General features: G+C 28.0%; 2 protein-coding genes and 1 pseudogene across 2 annotated transcripts; all 3 read right to left on the reverse strand.

Moving 5' to 3' along the window:
- Positions 1–523: 523 nt before the first annotated feature.
- On the reverse strand, positions 524–3,863 carry LOC131179225 (F-box/kelch-repeat protein At3g06240-like). The gene is made up of 2 exons (XM_058145418.1): positions 2,748–3,863; positions 524–538 (listed from the first exon to the last, which is right to left on the reverse strand). The coding sequence occupies exons 1-2, from the start codon at positions 3,861–3,863 to the stop codon at positions 524–526; spliced, it is 1,131 nt and encodes a 376-aa protein (XP_058001401.1).
- A 4,867-nt stretch (positions 3,864–8,730) lies between these two features.
- Positions 8,731–9,594, reverse strand: LOC131183219 (ribonuclease 1-like). The gene is made up of 3 exons (XM_058153559.1): positions 9,340–9,594; positions 9,056–9,251; positions 8,731–8,969 (listed from the first exon to the last, which is right to left on the reverse strand). The coding sequence occupies exons 1-3, from the start codon at positions 9,592–9,594 to the stop codon at positions 8,731–8,733; spliced, it is 690 nt and encodes a 229-aa protein (XP_058009542.1).
- Positions 9,595–15,579: 5,985 nt separating this feature from the next.
- LOC131183220 (F-box/kelch-repeat protein At3g06240-like) overlaps positions 15,580–18,847 on the reverse strand; it is a 7,878-nt pseudogene continuing 4,610 nt past the window's right edge.

Below are 18,847 nucleotides of genomic sequence, written 5' to 3' on the forward strand. Positions count from 1 at the left end.
GTAAGGTTTGAACCAACATAAAGATGTACTTAAAGAACATAAACACAAAATTTTTTTTTTTTTGGTTCACCTTGCCAAAGTCTCATCGAAATCACACTAGCTCCATCAAACACATTGTCATTTTGGTTCTTCGAAGTGCCACATGTCAGTTATAATACACAAGCAAAGCCAAATTTAAAAAAAGTAGTATTAAAACTTTGTACGAATTGTAATAGATGGAAGAAGAGAAATTTAATTACAACAAACTATTAAAGGTTTGAGAGCATATTATAGAGCTAATATAAAAGAAGATAGTTGAGGAATAAAAATAGGAATAAAAGGCACTCAATGAGAGACATTTATAAAGACATGATAGATAGGATGCACAAGTGAGATCAAACCAAGCACTAGAGTTCTAATGAAAGAACCTTCAACTTTGAATTGCATCTCCCGAATTTTGCTCATCTTCTAATTGGTTTCCACCTTTCAATGGAATATGGGACTCCCTGTAAGCGACAGTTTGCAAGGAATCCCATGGTACATGTCACGACCCAAAATTCTGAACCGTGACCGGCGCATAATTTAAGTATTCTTAAATCATGCAAGCCTTATCAGAGTATCTTGAACGAATATATAGTCAATTACTAATCCCAAAAATAGACAAAATCCAAATAAATAAAATGCTGAATAAACATCATAAATATCCCATAAGTAAACTGCGGAGTCTCTACAGATTTCAAATAAAAACTTAAACTGTTCAATAAACTAAACTAATTATTAGCCCGAGAAAACATGAATTCGGGCATACCATGAGAACAAATCAAAGTTGTCCCTCTCCAGAAAATGGACTGAATATTTGGATCAGCTGCAGAATTCTACTGATCTGAAACAGATAACAGACAGAGAAAACGTGGTTTGAGCTAGATGCTCAGTGAATGATAATTATAGCACACAACGGGGTAGGAACAGGCAGACGCTTGATTAATTTCACAATAAATTTTCTATTCAATAAAATTATGCTCATGCTGTCAAAATCATTAATAAAATGATTTCATAAAACATATATATAAAATAAATTCATTCAATAAAAATTTTATGGTGATTGCACTGCAGGTGATGATACCCCACATCACCAAAGGCCAGATGGTAAGCGCGCTACCAGATATCAGATACCTTCCTCCTCCTTCACAGATATCAATGCATATGATACTAATGCAAACCAAAAACTGCAATGATGCATGACTCGACAATGCAACCTAATACCGTGATAGTCCACACGGCGGGACCAGATAACAGAAACAGATACTGGGCACAGGTACCAATTCAAAATAGAAAATCAATTTGTACAAATCAATCAAAATCAATAAAAAATTTCAGAATAACTGATAGTGCAATTCCAATAGTGTATTTCAATAATTTCAGAGAGTCGAATAAATCAAATCAATATCAAATCAATTCAATAAAATCAAATCAATCTCAATTCAATTCAATAAAATCAAATCAATCTCAATTCAATTCAATAAAATCAAATCAATCTCAAATCAATTCAGTAACACATCGGTAAATTTTATAGTCAAATATCAATCAATATAAATACATTAAAGGCACATTCTTAATCCTAATGGGTCTAATGCAGAGATAGTTAGCAAAATCAATTATTTAATCAAAATTGAAATAAAATTTAATAATAAAATAAAACTATAGAAAATCACATATAAAATCATTATTAAAATATTAATTTAAAATTTTATTTAATAACAAACTTAATGCTAAGAAATTTTAAAAGGGACAAAAACGGTGCCATGCACTATAATTACCACTCACCTGGAACCTCCAAAATAATAGCTAGATTCAATAAAAGAGAAACAATTTCAGCTGACAGAATGAATATTTGAATCTCCTACATATCCAAAATATAAAAGAAATATTAAATAATAATAAAATAAAATAATTTTAATATATATATATATATATATATATATATATATATATATATATATATATATATATATATAAACCTTGGACGGACGTGGATACAAGGGGATTCAAATGCGTGGATACAAGGGGATTCAAATATATATATATATATATATATAAACCTTGGACGAAGGGATTCAAATGCGTGGACGAAGGGATTCAAATGCGTGGACGAAGGGATTCAAATGTTTATATATATATATATATATATATATATAAACCTTGGACGGACGTGGACGAACATACAAAGGTTTATATATGTATATAATGTAAATTGAAGGTTACTTATCTCACAGTAATCATGATCAATCCAATTCAATACTAATGATCAAAGAAAAAAAATAAATAAATTTCTAGGGTAGTTGTAACAAATCAATAAAAGAAAATAAAATCAAATCCATCCATTATTGAATAAAGAATGAGAATTTTTACCTTGAAAACAGAATCGAATGTGATGAATAGAGAAGGAAAAATTTAGGGATTCTCTGTTTGAGAGTATTTGATAGAAAAAGGGGGTGACAAACAGGTTTTGAGAGCAAAGTTTAGCAGGAGAGATAATTAGGGTATATATATATTTCAAGAATCTATTAGGTGTAGAATGGAAATAGAATTATTATTGAACTGGGTTGTTCAGATTGCAGATATATATTTAATTTCAAAAATAATATATATATCTAAAAATAAATAAGCAGACCATCTAATAAAATATATATATATTTTTATAAATATATTAAATTATTGTTAGCTAGTTAAAATAATAAATAATAAATGTATATGGGTTTTCACAGTACACGTCCACCCACTTGAACACGGGCAATTGCTTCCGCAGTAGGGTTCCAAACCAGCAGCTGCCCACCCAAATCTGAAAAAAATTGCTCACCATTCCTTGAAAATCCCAATGGCAAGCACGGGCGCATAACCTCAGGGTATGCTATGGTAAATAATTTAGTCCAAGACTCTTTAACTCCATATTCAAGCAATATCCACAACTCAACATGATGAGGAACATGGAGGGGCAGAGCAACATACTCATTCAAGGAAAAAATTGACTCAAAAGAATCGACAGGATCTGGTAGACCTGTTGTTTTGATAACCTCATTGCACAAGTCGAAAGAAACAATTACATCTTCAGGACTATGGTATCTTGTCCCCCAATGAAATGTACCATTTGCACCCTTATGGCCTCTATGATCATTAAAAAAGCCATCACGATATTTATAAGAAGGCAAAATCCAAGCATTCAAAGTGACATCAACTTTTCTCCATGTATCATCCCTTAGGCTATATATCTCCACCAGGTAATCCCATTGGGAATCAACAGATGAATATTCAAAAATCCTGAGAACTTTGCAATCACTAGTTCTTGGGTCAAATCCGAATTCTACTATTTCCAATGAAATAGAATGATGAGGAGGACGCGGAACGTTCGATTCAGGTAGGATCTTAGTTTCTGTGGTTGTAGGGTTCCATAGAACGATGTTACTCTCAGAGTCATAAATATCATCCCATAATCCTAGCAAATTCTCAATGTAATATACATCACGGAGACAAATTAAACCATTACAGCAAGAACCCACAATGTCAATAAATGAACATTTTTCAATTATATCCTTTGGATATGGTATCTCCTGAGGAGCAGACAAATCGAATGTATCAGAGGAGAGGAAGGAAAAAGCATAATATTCAAAATCCTCAGCGTTATAATCCTGAAATTTGACAAGGACACGGGGATTGGCATTCAAATCTTCAGAATCAGAATCAGAGAGTAGGTTCTTATATATATAATTAGGATCAGAAAAGAGAGCACACCAAGATTTGCAGACGCACCTGAATCTGATGAGGCATATGACGGGTAATCTGAACAAGATGTTGAGTACCAAATGTTTAGGCAGATAATCAACAGCCATGGTAGATATTAGTTTTCTTGATCAGAATGCCAAGAAAGATAGCCGAAAGAAGAGAGCGCACTTCTCACAAATATCAAATTCTTAGCCACTAGGTAAGAACACTGATTTGGAAGCTTCCAATGGTATACTGATTTGGAAGCTTCCAATTGTATACGACATGCCATATATGGCTAAAAAAAATAAACCACTGGTGGTTGACAAACATATAATTTATTAATTAAATTATAATGACATATCTTTATATTATTTAAAAAACATGTCTAAGCTTAGTTTGAAATCTATTAATCAAATTATTTTAAAATTAAATAATAAATATTTTATATTTTTTAAAATACATATTTAAGTTTCAAATTTGAAAATTGTTTGGCCCAATTTTTATGCTGAGGCCATCAAATTTTCATGACTTTTAATGTTGAGGTTATATTAAATTTGACTAAAATTGAGTTCAAATGTAATATAAATTTACATGATAAAACATTTATTTTGACAATTAATTTGAATGACTATAACATGGAAAATGGATAACAAAAAAGTTATATTACGTCAAAGATTTTTTAGTATATTAACAAGATGAAAATAAAATTCAAACAACAATGTAGAGGAAAAGCTAAAATTTTAAATTTTTTTTTTATCAAATATATGTGATGATTTTCCAAAAGGGTGAGAATACGCTTTTTCCATCATAATGCTTTGAGTAACATTAGTTTGGGCTTTTCCAATCTTGAAAGTGCTAAAGAGCTGTCATATTAATCAAAGTTGGTTGAAAGCATCTCCAAAGTTTAAAATATTTGGTCACAAATCAATCACAGCATATAAAGGCTTTAATGTGAATTTTTTATGTTGTTCATCCATCACACTACTAACACTTTTACCACCAGATAACTTGCTATTTAATTTCTAACTTATTGTACCAATCATGACATTTTTACAAGTTTCTTTTATATATATATATATTAGATTCGTTGGAAAAGGGACTCGACGCTCAATACATCAATAGGCTATAGCCAACATTACATGGAGGTTTTATGAAAGGGTTTAGAAATAAAAAATAAAGAAAACTCATGGTTAAAACAACAAGTCTAGCTACCCAAAAAAATTGCCTCAAGTCAAATAAATTAGTTCCTAATTGAGACAGTTTGCCCACTTGAATCGTCACCCCGAAGACCAAAGAATATTGGAGTAAAAAATGACTGAAACACCTAAAGCAAAACTCCAAGAAAAATTGTATCAAGGATCCGAGTAGTAGCAACCAAGCATTATTTGAATTAATTAAAATACAAGGTCATGAAAGTCAGAATCTCTGAGACTATGGGGAAAGAAAAGAAAAGGAAGAGATAAAGTCCAAGACTTGCCATCTCTTATGGCCAAAAGGGGTAGCCGAACGAGGAGGCTAACACTTACACGCTCAAGATGCCGTCTTCCTTCCAACCCAACAAACTAAAGACATCCTCAAAGTTAAGATCTACACCCTTACAGAAGAAGCACACCTAATACAAAAGAAACACATGCAAATTTAGATGATATCCTTTCAATTTCACATAGATCTAAAATCAAAAATCCATCAAAAACTATATACAAATCAACCCATTAGAGGGGGGCTGGATGAACTCACATTCCAAGTTCAATATCTTCTTGTGTTCCATAAACACAACTCAATTGCATTGAACAATAAAGATTTTCTTTTTTTAACTTATTCTCAAATAAAATTAGTGAAATAGGATAAAAATAAAATAAAATCCGTAATCCTTCTTTTTATTCTATCATTCATTTCCTTTCCTGATTCCAAAAGGATAAAACCTCTATTCTTAGAAAATATACAATGCTATTACTTTAGATTTTAAAGTTTATAAAATAAAAAATATTAAAGTTTTAAATTTAGAAATTAATTACAAGGTAAAAATTGTTGGCAACCATACATCTTGATTTTATTTTATAATTTTTTTTATGACCTCTCATACTCAGTAACCACTGGTCTGATTATTTTCAGAATTGAGTTACTATTAGCCCTATATAAGGGAGCTCACCTAGTGTGATTTTTATAAACTTTTTTAAAATCTAATTATATCATTTTCTTTTCTTGATTTATTTGGTATTTTTTTTTAGTTTCATATTAATTTCTCTACCTAATATTTTTTTATAAAAACATTTCCTGTATTTTTGTAAATAATAAAAATAATGAAGAGTATTTTTTGAAATTCTAGTATTCCCCCCTTCCCACTTTTAATTTTTTTTTCAACATCTTTCAATTATAGTCAATTTTTTTTTAAATTTTTGAGAGTTTTAGTTTGATTTTAAATATTTACTGTTTTTAGTTAACAGTAAAAATTGAAATAAATTGACAGTCAAAATTATATATAAAAAAGAAACCAACAATTAAAATTATATCATGTTAACTAATTTAAATTAATTTTGATTATAGGTTAAAAAAAAAAACTTTTAACACCATGCTAAAAGTGTTAAAAAAGGCTATAATTATAAAAATTTGAAAAAAAAATTGTTAGTATTAATCCTTTAAATTACATATTATTATTTACTATTAATAAAATTGTTTATGAGTAAGTATTTTTATCTATATAAGTTTTTTTTTTAAATAAGACTTATAATAAGATTAAAATTTTAATATGTTAATTATATATTGTAAATTAAAAAAATATAAAATAATTTGATCATTTGGTAAATTCCTCCATTCATATTTTTATATTTATTAATTAATTATTATAAAAGAATAAAACATTATAAGTAAAAAATTATGCTACTGATTTAATGAATTTTTATTATTTATTAATTTATAAATATATATATATAATGTAAATTAAAAATTAAATTATTTAAAAAAATTATATATGGTAAATATATTGATGAAAAGTTAAATTATATAATTTAAAAATACATTGTTATAATTATATATTATAGATTAATTTTATTCTTTAATATAACTCTAGATACTCATATATTTACATAATTAAATAAAATTAAAAGATAAAAAAATCAAAACCTTTATGTTAATTATCAATTATAGTAAAAACTTTTAATTATATCAATTTAATCATGAACCTTTCCATAAGTTTTCAATTTTAATAATAAATTTAATTAAAAATAATTAACTCTTGACAAAAATAATTTAAATTTTTCATTTGTTATCATTTTTAGCTGCTTCTTTTAGTTTCATTAAGATATTCAATAATTTTAATATTTTTGTTAATTTTAACAAATTTTATGTTGATAAAAAAATAATAAATGAATAACATATCTAATATTATTATCTAAATTTTTAATTTTTTTTCTCTTTTCTTTTCACTTATACTTTTAATTCACATCTTTCTCCCCATTTTGTTTCAAATTTAAGGAAAAAAAAAGAAAAAAAAATCAAATATTTTAAAATAAAATATTGACAAATAATAAAACTAAAATAAATGTAATTACAATTTTCAAAATCATAGATAAATTAATTAAAATAATATTTTTTACCAATTTAAAAATAACTGCTAAAATTATTATAAAAGTAAAAATAATTAGCTAATATTAATAATGTATGTAAATATTTAAATTATTTTTATCAATTAAATAATACAATTAGTCTAATTTCTAAAATTAAAACTAATATCAAAGTTTGAGATTAAATTAATAAAAATAAAAGATTATACTAAAATTAAAAAAATTTATAAAGGTTTTATTTTTTTCAATCATTTAGCCATTAAATAAAAATATAAAATTTATATAAATAGATAAAAATTTGAATTGAATAAAAATTTAATTAAAATTTTAATATAATAAATAGTATAAAAACTATAAGGGTATTTTATCATGCCTATTATGCTGTAGTTACTCAGCCTGATGTATAAAAGTTATCATTATCAACGCATCAACTAACCAATATCTTGGTTATTTATTGAACTTGGGTTTTTTTAAGTGTATATATATATATAAAAAAAACAAATTTGTCTTTCTTTTTTTTTATGTAAATAAAATAAAATTATAGTTAAAGCTGAAATTGAAAGTGGAATTAAAATTAAAATCTTATTGAAGATTGATTTTAAAAATAAAATTAAGTAAAATTGAAAATTAATGTAGAATAAACACATCTAGCAAGACACGGCAAGGATTCTCATTCTAATTCAGGTTTGGATTTCATCCATAAGGTAGTAGTTGTAGAAATTGAAGATACCAAATTCCACATAACTATATATTATCGAAGAAACTAGTTGTAAGTCGTTCTTAACAGTTAATTCTTGCAAAGTCTCTCCCTCTTCGTGTTGGGTTGAAGAATCAATCTGCTGCTGTTGACGAGGCACACACCTCTCTGCATTTTGGTTCTGGCACAATTTTTATTGAGTTGGGTTTTGGAATTGGAATCTACCACATGCACATCTCTTGAAAAATTGACTCACTTTCCTTTTCAACAATCAGAGGAGCATTTGGGGTAGTGGGGATATTGACTGGTGTGTCTCGCATTCTAATGGCTTCTCAGGATCAGTTGGGACAAAGTTTGTTTTCACTCTCTCACCACAGAATACTGGCTTTAAATATTATGTTCAATATAAATTCAACTTTAAATTTAAAACTCATCTTCCATAATACGAGCATAATCATTGCTGTGAAGTGTTAAATTTAATCATTATGCCATGCAAAACAGTATGTAAAATGTGTAAAATTAGAGTACTTCATATGAGCAAAGTCATTTACATTAGCCAAATATATATATATATAACACCAGAAAACAACAACCAAAGTAATATAAAAAAACCAGAGGTAAATTGGAGACTTCAGCTTTAGAACAGCCAGCTTTTGTTAACTAGACGGCCAAATGATTGGCTCCTCTCCTAGCAAACTCAATTTTAACATGCTTCAGCTTTTTGGCAGGACTTATTCATGCTGAAGGAAATACAACTTCATCTCCTGTCTTGCATCCAAATACTAATTCATTCTCTGGCATCAATGAGCAGTCTTGAAATTGTTCTCCATTCCTATCAAGACAGAAATATACTTGAAATAACATCTTCTTCGGAATGGACTTTTCTTTATTGCAATGTATGATGGGTCTTGTCAGGTGGTTGAAAGCTCTTTTAATATCATCGATATTGTATTTAGCATTGTTTGGAGTAATGCCTGTTCCAATAAAAAGAATTTTAACAAGTTTTAATACTATATAAGATAAAAACAAAAATATTAAGAAAATATAGAGTAATTACTACCTGCTGTTTCCAATACTCTGAGAATATTTACTTGCTCAACCCTGTCTATTGATTTCTTGTAGAACTGGAATAGGTCCCAACCAGTGCAAATGCCATGTTTAACCCACTCATGTTCCCATAAGTCAGTATTAGACTGTTTGGCATCGAAATTTGGCCACAACTTGTTTAGCTCACTAATAATGGGAGAGTTAATCAGCTGTAAAATAATTAAAAATAAATAAATTGTTAATTTTTGAGAATTAGAACACTAAACTTTAACTTTATACATAAATACATGCACATACCTTGTTAGCATCAAAGGGAGGTCCTTTGCATTTCGTAGGATTAGGACTACGGCCACCGATATTGACAGGCCACATTCCATGGAGAGTGAAATTATCATCTTTATAAGGTTTATTACACTTGCTGGGAACACTAGATTTACAATAAGAGGGTGGCCACCAAAACACTAAATAAAAAGCATTATATGTGGTCACACTAGCAGCAATAGTAAAAATATAGAGAGTAGTGAGTGCGAAGATATAAGTAGGCACCTTCATTGTTGGTTTTGAAAAGCTTATAAGTTGGTTTTGAAAAGAGAACATGATATGACTCCTTTATATAAGGAAGAAGGATTGAGTTTTTGAGCTCGATTGCTCACAGTAGGGGAAAATAGGAATTATTTCACTCAGTACGCAAGGAGGAAGATAGTAAATATTTGTTTCGTATGCATGGTAATAGTCCTAATAAATATATGTTCCGTATGCATGGTAATAGTCCTATATGTGTGCATAAATTTTTGGCATAAAACAAATGGCATGTGAACTTTTATAGTGAAAAGAATATCAACAGATGATATGATGCTTGTTAATATGTGATCCCCATGACTATTAATTGACAGGATATCTTATCTTTCCTTATAAATGTGATATCTTATGGATAGAATATCTTATTATTCCACATATTTATGTATGGACTATGCAGGACTCAATCTCACATGTGAAGAATTGCTCAGAATCAGAATGGCATATAATGAACATGTCCAGAGAATGTTGACGAAGAGCTTTCACTTTGAAGAAATCAACAAGTGTGCCAATTTCTACTTAAAAAGGCAGAAGATAGTATAGAATCTCTCAACATCATATTGAAGGCCTTGGAGATCATGGGATATATTCCATGAAAAAAAAAAAAGTTATTTCTTCCTTTTAATATTTTCAATTGTTGCGTTACTAACCAATGATTTATTAACCTAATGGTTAATGATGAGGCGGGCTTGGAAAAGATTACAGGTTCAAACTTGAGGGTTGTAAGTGTACCATTTGATCTGAGGTCTTACAACTCGCTATTTGACTCCTGTGATTTTCAGGCTATTATTGGGGCTCAAGGAATGATTAATCTGGTTGACTAGCAGTTGAGATACACCACCAAACGAAAAAAAAAAAAAAAAACTGTTGCGCTACTAGGCCAGAAAGAGAATATGTGGGAAGTTTCTCCACTTTTTATAAGACATAAACATTTTATCATTATAATACTAATCAAATAATTATTAGACTATATTATCATTTACTAAAAAAAATAGGACAATAAAAGAAAAGAACAAATAGCTTTAGAATAAATTCTTTGAATTATTTAATTTTTAAATTATAAATTTTAAAATAAAATTAAATGGTAAAAAATAATTTAATAATTTATCTTGGAAGTCATACAACTGAAATATGATGGTAACACAATTAGAACATGACTATTATCCATATATATATATATATATTATTTTCTTATATTAGCTATTTTTTCAATATATATTTTAAAAAATAAATTATTTTTTAAAATCATAATTTGAAAATAATCACATGGACATGTATTGTGTCCTTATGAACATTAATTTTAGTCTAAATTATTAGGCCAATCAAATTATTAAAAAAACAATTTAAGAAATTAATCATTTCGCTTTAATTTCTAATGTAAAATAATTATATTCATTAGATTTTATAATTTTAATGTAATGGTTCTTCCATTCAAATTCGCTATATTTCGTCAATGAGAAGAGGAAGAAAACCTTTTTGGTTCACTCTTTCCAGTATACTTCCTTCTTTGCCTTGAGATTTTATAAGGCCATAGTCTATAAGACTATTTTTCTTTATAGAACTTAACATTTCGAGGTTTAAAAAGATGATTAATTAATTTGTTGTTTTATTGATTTCAACTTCCCATTCCATACATTAGTTTAGAATTTGAAATTATTATCAGCGTATCATAACTAGCAATCTTTATTAACTTTTGTGACTTGCTAAAAATAGATCTTTCACAATGCAATGCTCTCATCTCGTGATGAGTTAAGGTTTTCTCAATGGTCTAATTTTTCTTAGGTATAACCCAAGTGCAAAAATCTCTCTAAAATTTAGAAGATTACTCAATATCTGCAGTCCGGACACAATACATAGCAATTGCTCAGTTTTGAATCCCTGGAAAACATGAATTCTTAACTCAAAACAGAGAAATAACTTGAAAATAAGAGTCTTCTTGAAAGCCAATCACGGAACTTTTCAATGGACAATATATAGACTAGTTGTAACTCTATTACTGTCAATATTCATTCCATGAAGTTGGATGGTTAGGAATATGCACTTCACAGTTGGTATATTCTCAGAACTTGAAAATATCCAATGTGTCAAAGCAACTCCGTAAAGGATTTCATAAAACAGGTACTATCATCCAAATAATTTGATGTTCTTTGAACAATTTAATCTTTAAATACAGCAAACAGATGGAATTGCAATATTTACCACTTGAACTGCAAATACAAATGCAGAATATACACTCAAATTGACAAGGAAGAAAAGAACTGCAATGACCGCGGATTAGAAAGCTGAAAAATGGGCTTATCAACTTTTAAACGTTAATAACCTATTTTATTAGATTTTTAAAGACAATTAATAGCATTAAATTTAGATTTAATTGAATTATCATAAAATCAAATAACTCTTAACAAAAACTAGAAGCAGGCCCCAGTGTTGATGCAGTCAAACGGTATTGCAAATGGCTTGGGATCATACTCGAGTTAAGAAAACATTGTATCTTTTATATTGCAACAGAAACATCTTCATAATAAAACATAAAAGTAAAAAAAATACTATATATTTCCCAATATTTGTAAACTACTGTATTCATGGCTGGATGGCTTCAATAAACAAAGAGAAATGAGACATCTAACCTGGATACAACTGGTTAGGATGAGTATAATAAGGCTGGTGAATAAAATTAGTCCCAAAAAGCTGAAGTCTTGACCATTCTTAGAAGCCCAAAAGGTGCATCCAGTTAGAGAGCAAACCACAGTTAAGGTTAGAATTAGTGATTCAAGCATGACCATCACCTGTAGCAATTGGAATTAAAAAAAAAAAAAAAAAAGAAAGAAGAAGAAAGAAGAAGAAGAAGAAAAAGGGACATTTTTTAAGCTACCAACAGCAAGCGAAAACTACTCCGGTAACATAATAGGCACTTTCTAACCACATAAAAATGGCACATAATTTTTGCTGGCAATAACATTTTAAGATATTAGAGTCATAAGACATAACAGTGCGTATCTGTTGAGTTTAATTTTGTCATTTATTCCTGCATTCATTCGCAGGGTCCCATGCCTCCAACAAATGAGGCTTATCATTTATAGCTAGCTAATATAAAAAGCAATGGCAATGCCTCACAATTAAAGGATAGTCCCTTGCACAAGGAATTTTTAGGGATTTGAGTTAGCTTGTTATTTCTGCAACCAAAGATGCAAAATTTAGAATCTATTAAAACAAAGTACGAGAGGAGAAATCCTGAAACACTTATCTTGCTGCAAGTAAAACTTGCAACTCGTGTAAATAGGGACCCATACCCAGCTACCCAGCAGAAAGGAAGAGATCATTAACAATGAAAAGTAAGAGTATAAGATCAAGAACTTGATGAGAAAGTTCATGTTAAAAAGAAAGGCAAAGAAGGAAATAAATAAATGCACAGAGCTTTATAATCTTAATTCACATTTCCTTCTGTCAATATGACTGAATTAAGCTAAAAGTTTCACCATGAATCTATCCAAAGTAACTTAGCAAACCACTTTCAATATAATTAAGATGCATAGCTATTACATAGGAATGAAGGATTACATGGGTAAGAGAAAGAATGAAGGATGGTAACAAAAATTAACAATGATTAGCGTCATGCTCACAGAGCATTGTGAAATGAAAAGCAAGTTTGAATTACTCATCCAGTTAAATTGACATCAGATAAGAGAATTCGAACTTGACCATGTAACATTTACCTCATTCAAATGAGTTTTAAGTGCAAGTATGGGATGTCGACAAAGTAACAGATACTGGGTCACCAAACAGAATCTCAATGACATGACATCCTCATAAACATAATAAAAAAAGAAAAAAAATGCCAGCATTATCCGTAAACCAAAACCAAGTTCTCTAAGCATTCTATTTGAATTCCATGAATTGCATTCAACATTTGAGCAAAATAACAAATGCCGATTGTAACATTTGGCAGATCAATTCCCTCTCTAGACTTCAATTACGATTCACCTAAGAAGTACCTTCTAAGTTCTACAACTTACAGTCAAGCCCTTAAAAGCAAAACTTAGCACGAGTATCAACATGTATATATCAAGCATAATTTCAGTTAATATAGAAAAACCAAACCAAAACAAACCAAAAAATAAGAAATTTTTTACAAATCAAACTGCACCATGAAAGAATTAGATATTTGGATCTTGGAACCTTTTGCAAGTTGGGAAGTAGCTTGCCCAGTTGCAGGAAATTCTGACTGATCACATCTGAGCAATTCCACAACCCAAGTATACTTCCAAAGGGTGTTAAAAAAGAACTCAACGAAAAACCTTGATTGTTGCTTTCAAAATGTGACTCTGGTATGGGCAAGTTTGCTTTTCAATTTAATACATAACACAGCTACCCACCAAAGGCCAGTGTCTTGCATAATAGGCACCAAAAATTGTTGGCAATGAAAGAAGTATAAGACTTAAAATGGATACCTCGTCAGGTTCATCTGATTATAACTTCAGCATCATGCTAAACTTAAGATTCAATACATTGGCAAGTCTAGATGAAAATGGAGGAAATGACACACACGAAATATACAAATAGGCAACGGACAGACTCTAAACCTCAAAAAATATTAAGAATGATGTGTCATATTTCTAAGATATTTGCCAAATTGCAATGGGATAACAAAGGGGGAGAGAGAGAGAGGAATAAATAAGACAAAAAACTTACCCAAGATTGAATATGATAAGTGGAAGACAATATATAAATAAAAGCTCTTCATTGAAGAGAAAAGGGTGAGAGCTTTTCCTTTAGTGATTAGCAGGATAATAAGCCCAGCATGGAGGCCCTATGATAAAACAGCCAGATAATCAGCCTAATGCCTTCCACAAGCCCAAACCACATATTCAACTAACAACTTCACAATTACAGCAATAAATTGAATTTTAGTGTCAATTTAAAAACCAACTATACGTACAATATACAGAGCAACTCACAATGAAAAAGGTTGTAATTGACTCATTCATCCATCTATTCTTCTTAAGAAGATGAACGATGAGAATGCAAGCACAAAGGAGTGGCACAAACAAAGTTATAGAATCAAGAGAGGCTATTTGAAATTTTATTTTAGAAATTTATGTTCTTTGAGATTCTTGTGGTGTAAAGTATAATTTAAATTGTTTGTCTTTATAAAAGACCTTCTGTTTTTTCTGTAAATAATAAATATTTTTAAAAATTTTTTTATGCCATTTTAGCTTCTCTGAAAAATTTCAACAAATAAAAATGGTTAAATATAATCAGATGGAAACTGTTTTTAGCTCTTTTGGGCAAAAGTAATACAGTACTTAATTTTGAGGATTTGCATGTTAAATTTAGGACCCTTATTTAGAAATTTGATTTTTCCTCTGATTTGGTTTTCTTTAGTTGCTAATGAGGCAAGGTTCGCAGAAGCAGTTAAACATGGATATTTAGTACCACTTCACTGTTCCATATTCTCTGACCAGCATACTCCAGTTACTGCTCACTGATGCTTGGTTAAAGAAGATGATAAAGAGGCTCCAAGCTTCCTTTTCGAATCTGTAGCGCCAGGCTTTTGGGTTTCAATTGTTGTAACAAATGTTCATTCTTTCTTGGTTTGGACATAGGTAAGAGTCTGTTACATCATATAAAATTATTAATATTATTATTAATGATATACTAATGGCTTCAGGGACTCTACGGTGTCATTGGAGCTCAGCCAGCAATTTAAATTTTGGCAAAAGAAAATACGGTTACAATAATGGACCATTTCCAAAATGGAAGTATCTATTAGAAAAAGTGTCACAACGTGAGTCATAACAAATGCATAGTTGCAAGGGACTTGATGCTCAACACATCAATAGCCTATAGCCAACATTACTTGGAGGTTTTAGTAAAGGGTTTAGAAAAAAAAAAAAATAAAGAAAGTTCATGTTTAAAACAGCAAGTCTAGCTACCCAAAAAAATTGCCTCAAGCCAAATAAATTAGTTCCTAGTTGAGACAGTTTGCCCACTTGAACCGTAACTCCGAAGACCAAAGAGCAATGTCACCATTGAGAACGAAGCCTCCCACCTAGTAGGAAAATGGAGCCAACCAAAGACCGTTGAAGTAAAAAATGACTAAAACACCTAAAACAAAACTCCAAGAAAAATTGTATCAAGGATCCGAGTGGCAGCAACCAAGCATTATTTGAATTAATTGAAATACAAAGTCATGAAAGTCAGAATCTACGAGACTATGGGAAAGAAAAGAAAAGGAAGAGATAAAGCCCTAGACTTCTCATCTCTTATAGCCAAAAGGGGTAGCGAGCAGGAGGCTAACACTTACATGCTCAAGATGCCGTCTTCCTTCCAACCCAATAAACTAAAGACATCCCCAAAGTTAAGATCTACACCCTCACAGAAGAAGCACACCTAATACAAAAGAAATACATACAAATTTAGATGATGTCCTTTCAATTTCACATAGATTTACAAGCAAAAATCCATCAAAAACTATATACAAATCAACCCATTAGAAGGGGGCTGGATGAACCCACATTCCAAGTTCAATATCTTCTTGTGTTCCATAAACACAACTCAATTGCATTGAACAATAAAGATTTTATTTTTTTTAATTATTCTCAAATAAAATTAGTGAAATAGTATACAAATAAAATAAAATCCACAATCCTTCTTTTTATTCTATCCTTCATTTCCTTTCCTGATCCCAAAAGGATAAAACCTCTGTTCTTAGAAAATAGAAATCACAATTCTATTACTTTAGATTTAAAAAAGTTTATAAAATAAAAAATATTAAAATTTTAAATATAGTAATTAATTACAAGGTAGAAAGTGTTAGGCAACCATGCATCTTGATTTTATTTTATATATTTTTTTTATGACCTCTCATATTCGGTAACCCACTGGTCTGATTATTTTCAGAATTGAGTTACTATTAGGCCTACATAAGGGAGCTCACCTAGTGTGATTTTTATAAAATTTTTTAAAATCTAATTACATCATTTTCTTTTTTTGATTTATTTGGTATTTTTTTTAATTTCATATTAATTTCTCTACCTAATAATTTTTTATAAAAACATTTCCTGTATTTTTGTAAATAATAAAAATAATGAAGAGTATTTTTTGAAATTCTAATATTCCCCCCTTCCCACTTTTAAATTTTTTTTTCAACTTCTTTCTATTATAGTTGATTTTTTTTTTAATTTTTGAGAATTTTAGTTTGATTTTAAATATTTATTATTTTTAGTTAACAATAAAAATTTGAAATAAATTGATAGTCAAAACTATATCTAAAAGAGAAATCAATAATTAAAATTATATCATGTTAACTAATTTAAATTAATTTTGATTATAGGTTAAAAAAAAAACTTTTAACACCATTCTAAAAGTCTTAAAAAAGTTATAATTATAAAAATTTGAAAAAAAAATTGTTAGTATTAAGCCTTTAAATTAGATACTATTATTTACTATTAATAAAATTATTTATAAGTTAGTATTTTTATCTATATAAGTATTTTTTGAAATAAGACTTATAATAAGATTAAAATTTTAATATATTAATTATATATTGTAAATTAAAAAAATATAAAATAATTTGATCATTTGGTAAATTCCTCCATTCATATTTTTATATTTATTAATTAATTATTATAAAAGAATAAAACATTATAAGTAAAAAATTATGCTACTGATTTAATGAATTTTTATTATTTATTAATTTATAAATATATATATAATGTAAATTAAAAATTAAATTATTTAAAAAAATTATATATGGTAAATATATTGATGAAAAGTTAAATTATATAATTTAAAAATACATTGTTATAATTATATATTATAGATTAATTTTATTCTTTAATATAACTCTAGATACTCATATATTTATATAATTAAATAAAATTAAAAGACAAAAAAAATCAAAACCTTTATGTTAATTATCAATTATAGCAAAAACTTTTAATTATATCAATTTAATCATGAACCTTTCCATATGTTTTCAATTTTAATAATAAATTTAATTAAAAATAATTAACTCATCAATTGACAAAAATAATTTAAATTTTTCATTTGTTATCATTTTTAGCTGCTTCTTTTAGTTTCATTAAGATATTCAATAATTTTAATATTTTTGTTAATTTTAACAAATTTTATGTTGATAAAAAAATAATAAATGAATAACATATCTAATATTATTATCTAAATTTTTAATTTTTTTTCTCTTTTCTTTTCACTTATACATTTAATTCACATCTTTCTCACCATTTTGTTTAAAATTTAAGGAAAAAAAAAAAGGAAAAAAAATCAAATACTTTAAAATAAAATATTGACAAATAATAAAACAAAAATAAATGTAATTACAATTTTCAAAATCATATATAAATTAATTAAAATAATAATTTTTATCAATTTAAAAATAAATGCTAAAATTATTATAAAAGTAAAAATAATTAGTTAATATTAATAATGTATGTAAATAGTTAAATTATTTTTATCAATTAAATAATACAATTAGTCTAATTTCTAAAATTAAAACTAATATCAAAGTTTGAGATTAAATTAATAAAAATAAAAGATTATACTAAAATTAAAAAAATTTATAAAGGTTTTATTTTTTTTAATCATTTAGCCATTAAATAAAAATATAAAATTTATATAAATAGATAAAAATTTGAATTGAATAAAAATTTAATTAAAATTTTAATATAATAAATAGTATAAAAAATATAAGGGTATTTTATCATGCCTATTATGCTGTAGTTACTCAGCCTGATGTGCAAAAGTTATCATTATCAACGCATCAACTAACCAATATGTTGGTTATTTATTGAACTTGGGTTTTTTCAAGTGTCTATATATATATATATATATAAACAAATTTGTCTTTCTTTTTTTATGTAAATAAAATTAAATTAAAGTTAAAGCTGAAATTGAAAGTGGAATTAAAATTAAAATCTTATTGAAGATTGATTTTAAAAATAAAATTAAGTAAAATTGAAAATTAATGTAGAATAAACACATCTAGCAAGACACGGCAAGGATTCTCATTCTAATTCAGCTTTGGATTTCAACCATAATGTAGTAGTTGTAGAAATTGAAGATACAAATTCCACATAACTATATATTATCAGAAGAAACTAGTTGTAAGTCGTTCTTAACAGTTAATTCTTGCAAAGTCTCCCTCTTCGTGTTGGGTTGAAGAATCAATCTGCTACTGTTGATGATGTTCATGAACATGTGCAATTTTTTA

This window comes from Hevea brasiliensis, chromosome 1 (assembly GCF_030052815.1).
Source record: "Hevea brasiliensis isolate MT/VB/25A 57/8 chromosome 1, ASM3005281v1, whole genome shotgun sequence".
NCBI classification, from domain to species: domain Eukaryota; kingdom Viridiplantae; phylum Streptophyta; class Magnoliopsida; order Malpighiales; family Euphorbiaceae; genus Hevea; species Hevea brasiliensis.

Bases quoted from the DNA above. Each gene is read 5' to 3' on its own strand.
- LOC131179225 (XM_058145418.1), bottom strand. From the start codon at position 3,863: ATGGCTGTTGATTATCTGCCTAAACATTTGGTACTCAACATCTTGTTC.
- LOC131183219 (XM_058153559.1), bottom strand. From the start codon at position 9,594: ATGAAGGTGCCTACTTATATCTTCGCACTCACTACTCTCTATATTTTT. The intron at 9,252-9,339 runs GTATGTGCATGT...ATTATTTTACAG, and splicing joins CTCCCTTTGATGCTAACAAG to CTGATTAACTCTCCCATTAT. The intron at 8,970-9,055 runs GTAGTAATTACT...TTATTGGAACAG, and splicing joins CAGAGTATTGGAAACAGCAG to GCATTACTCCAAACAATGCT.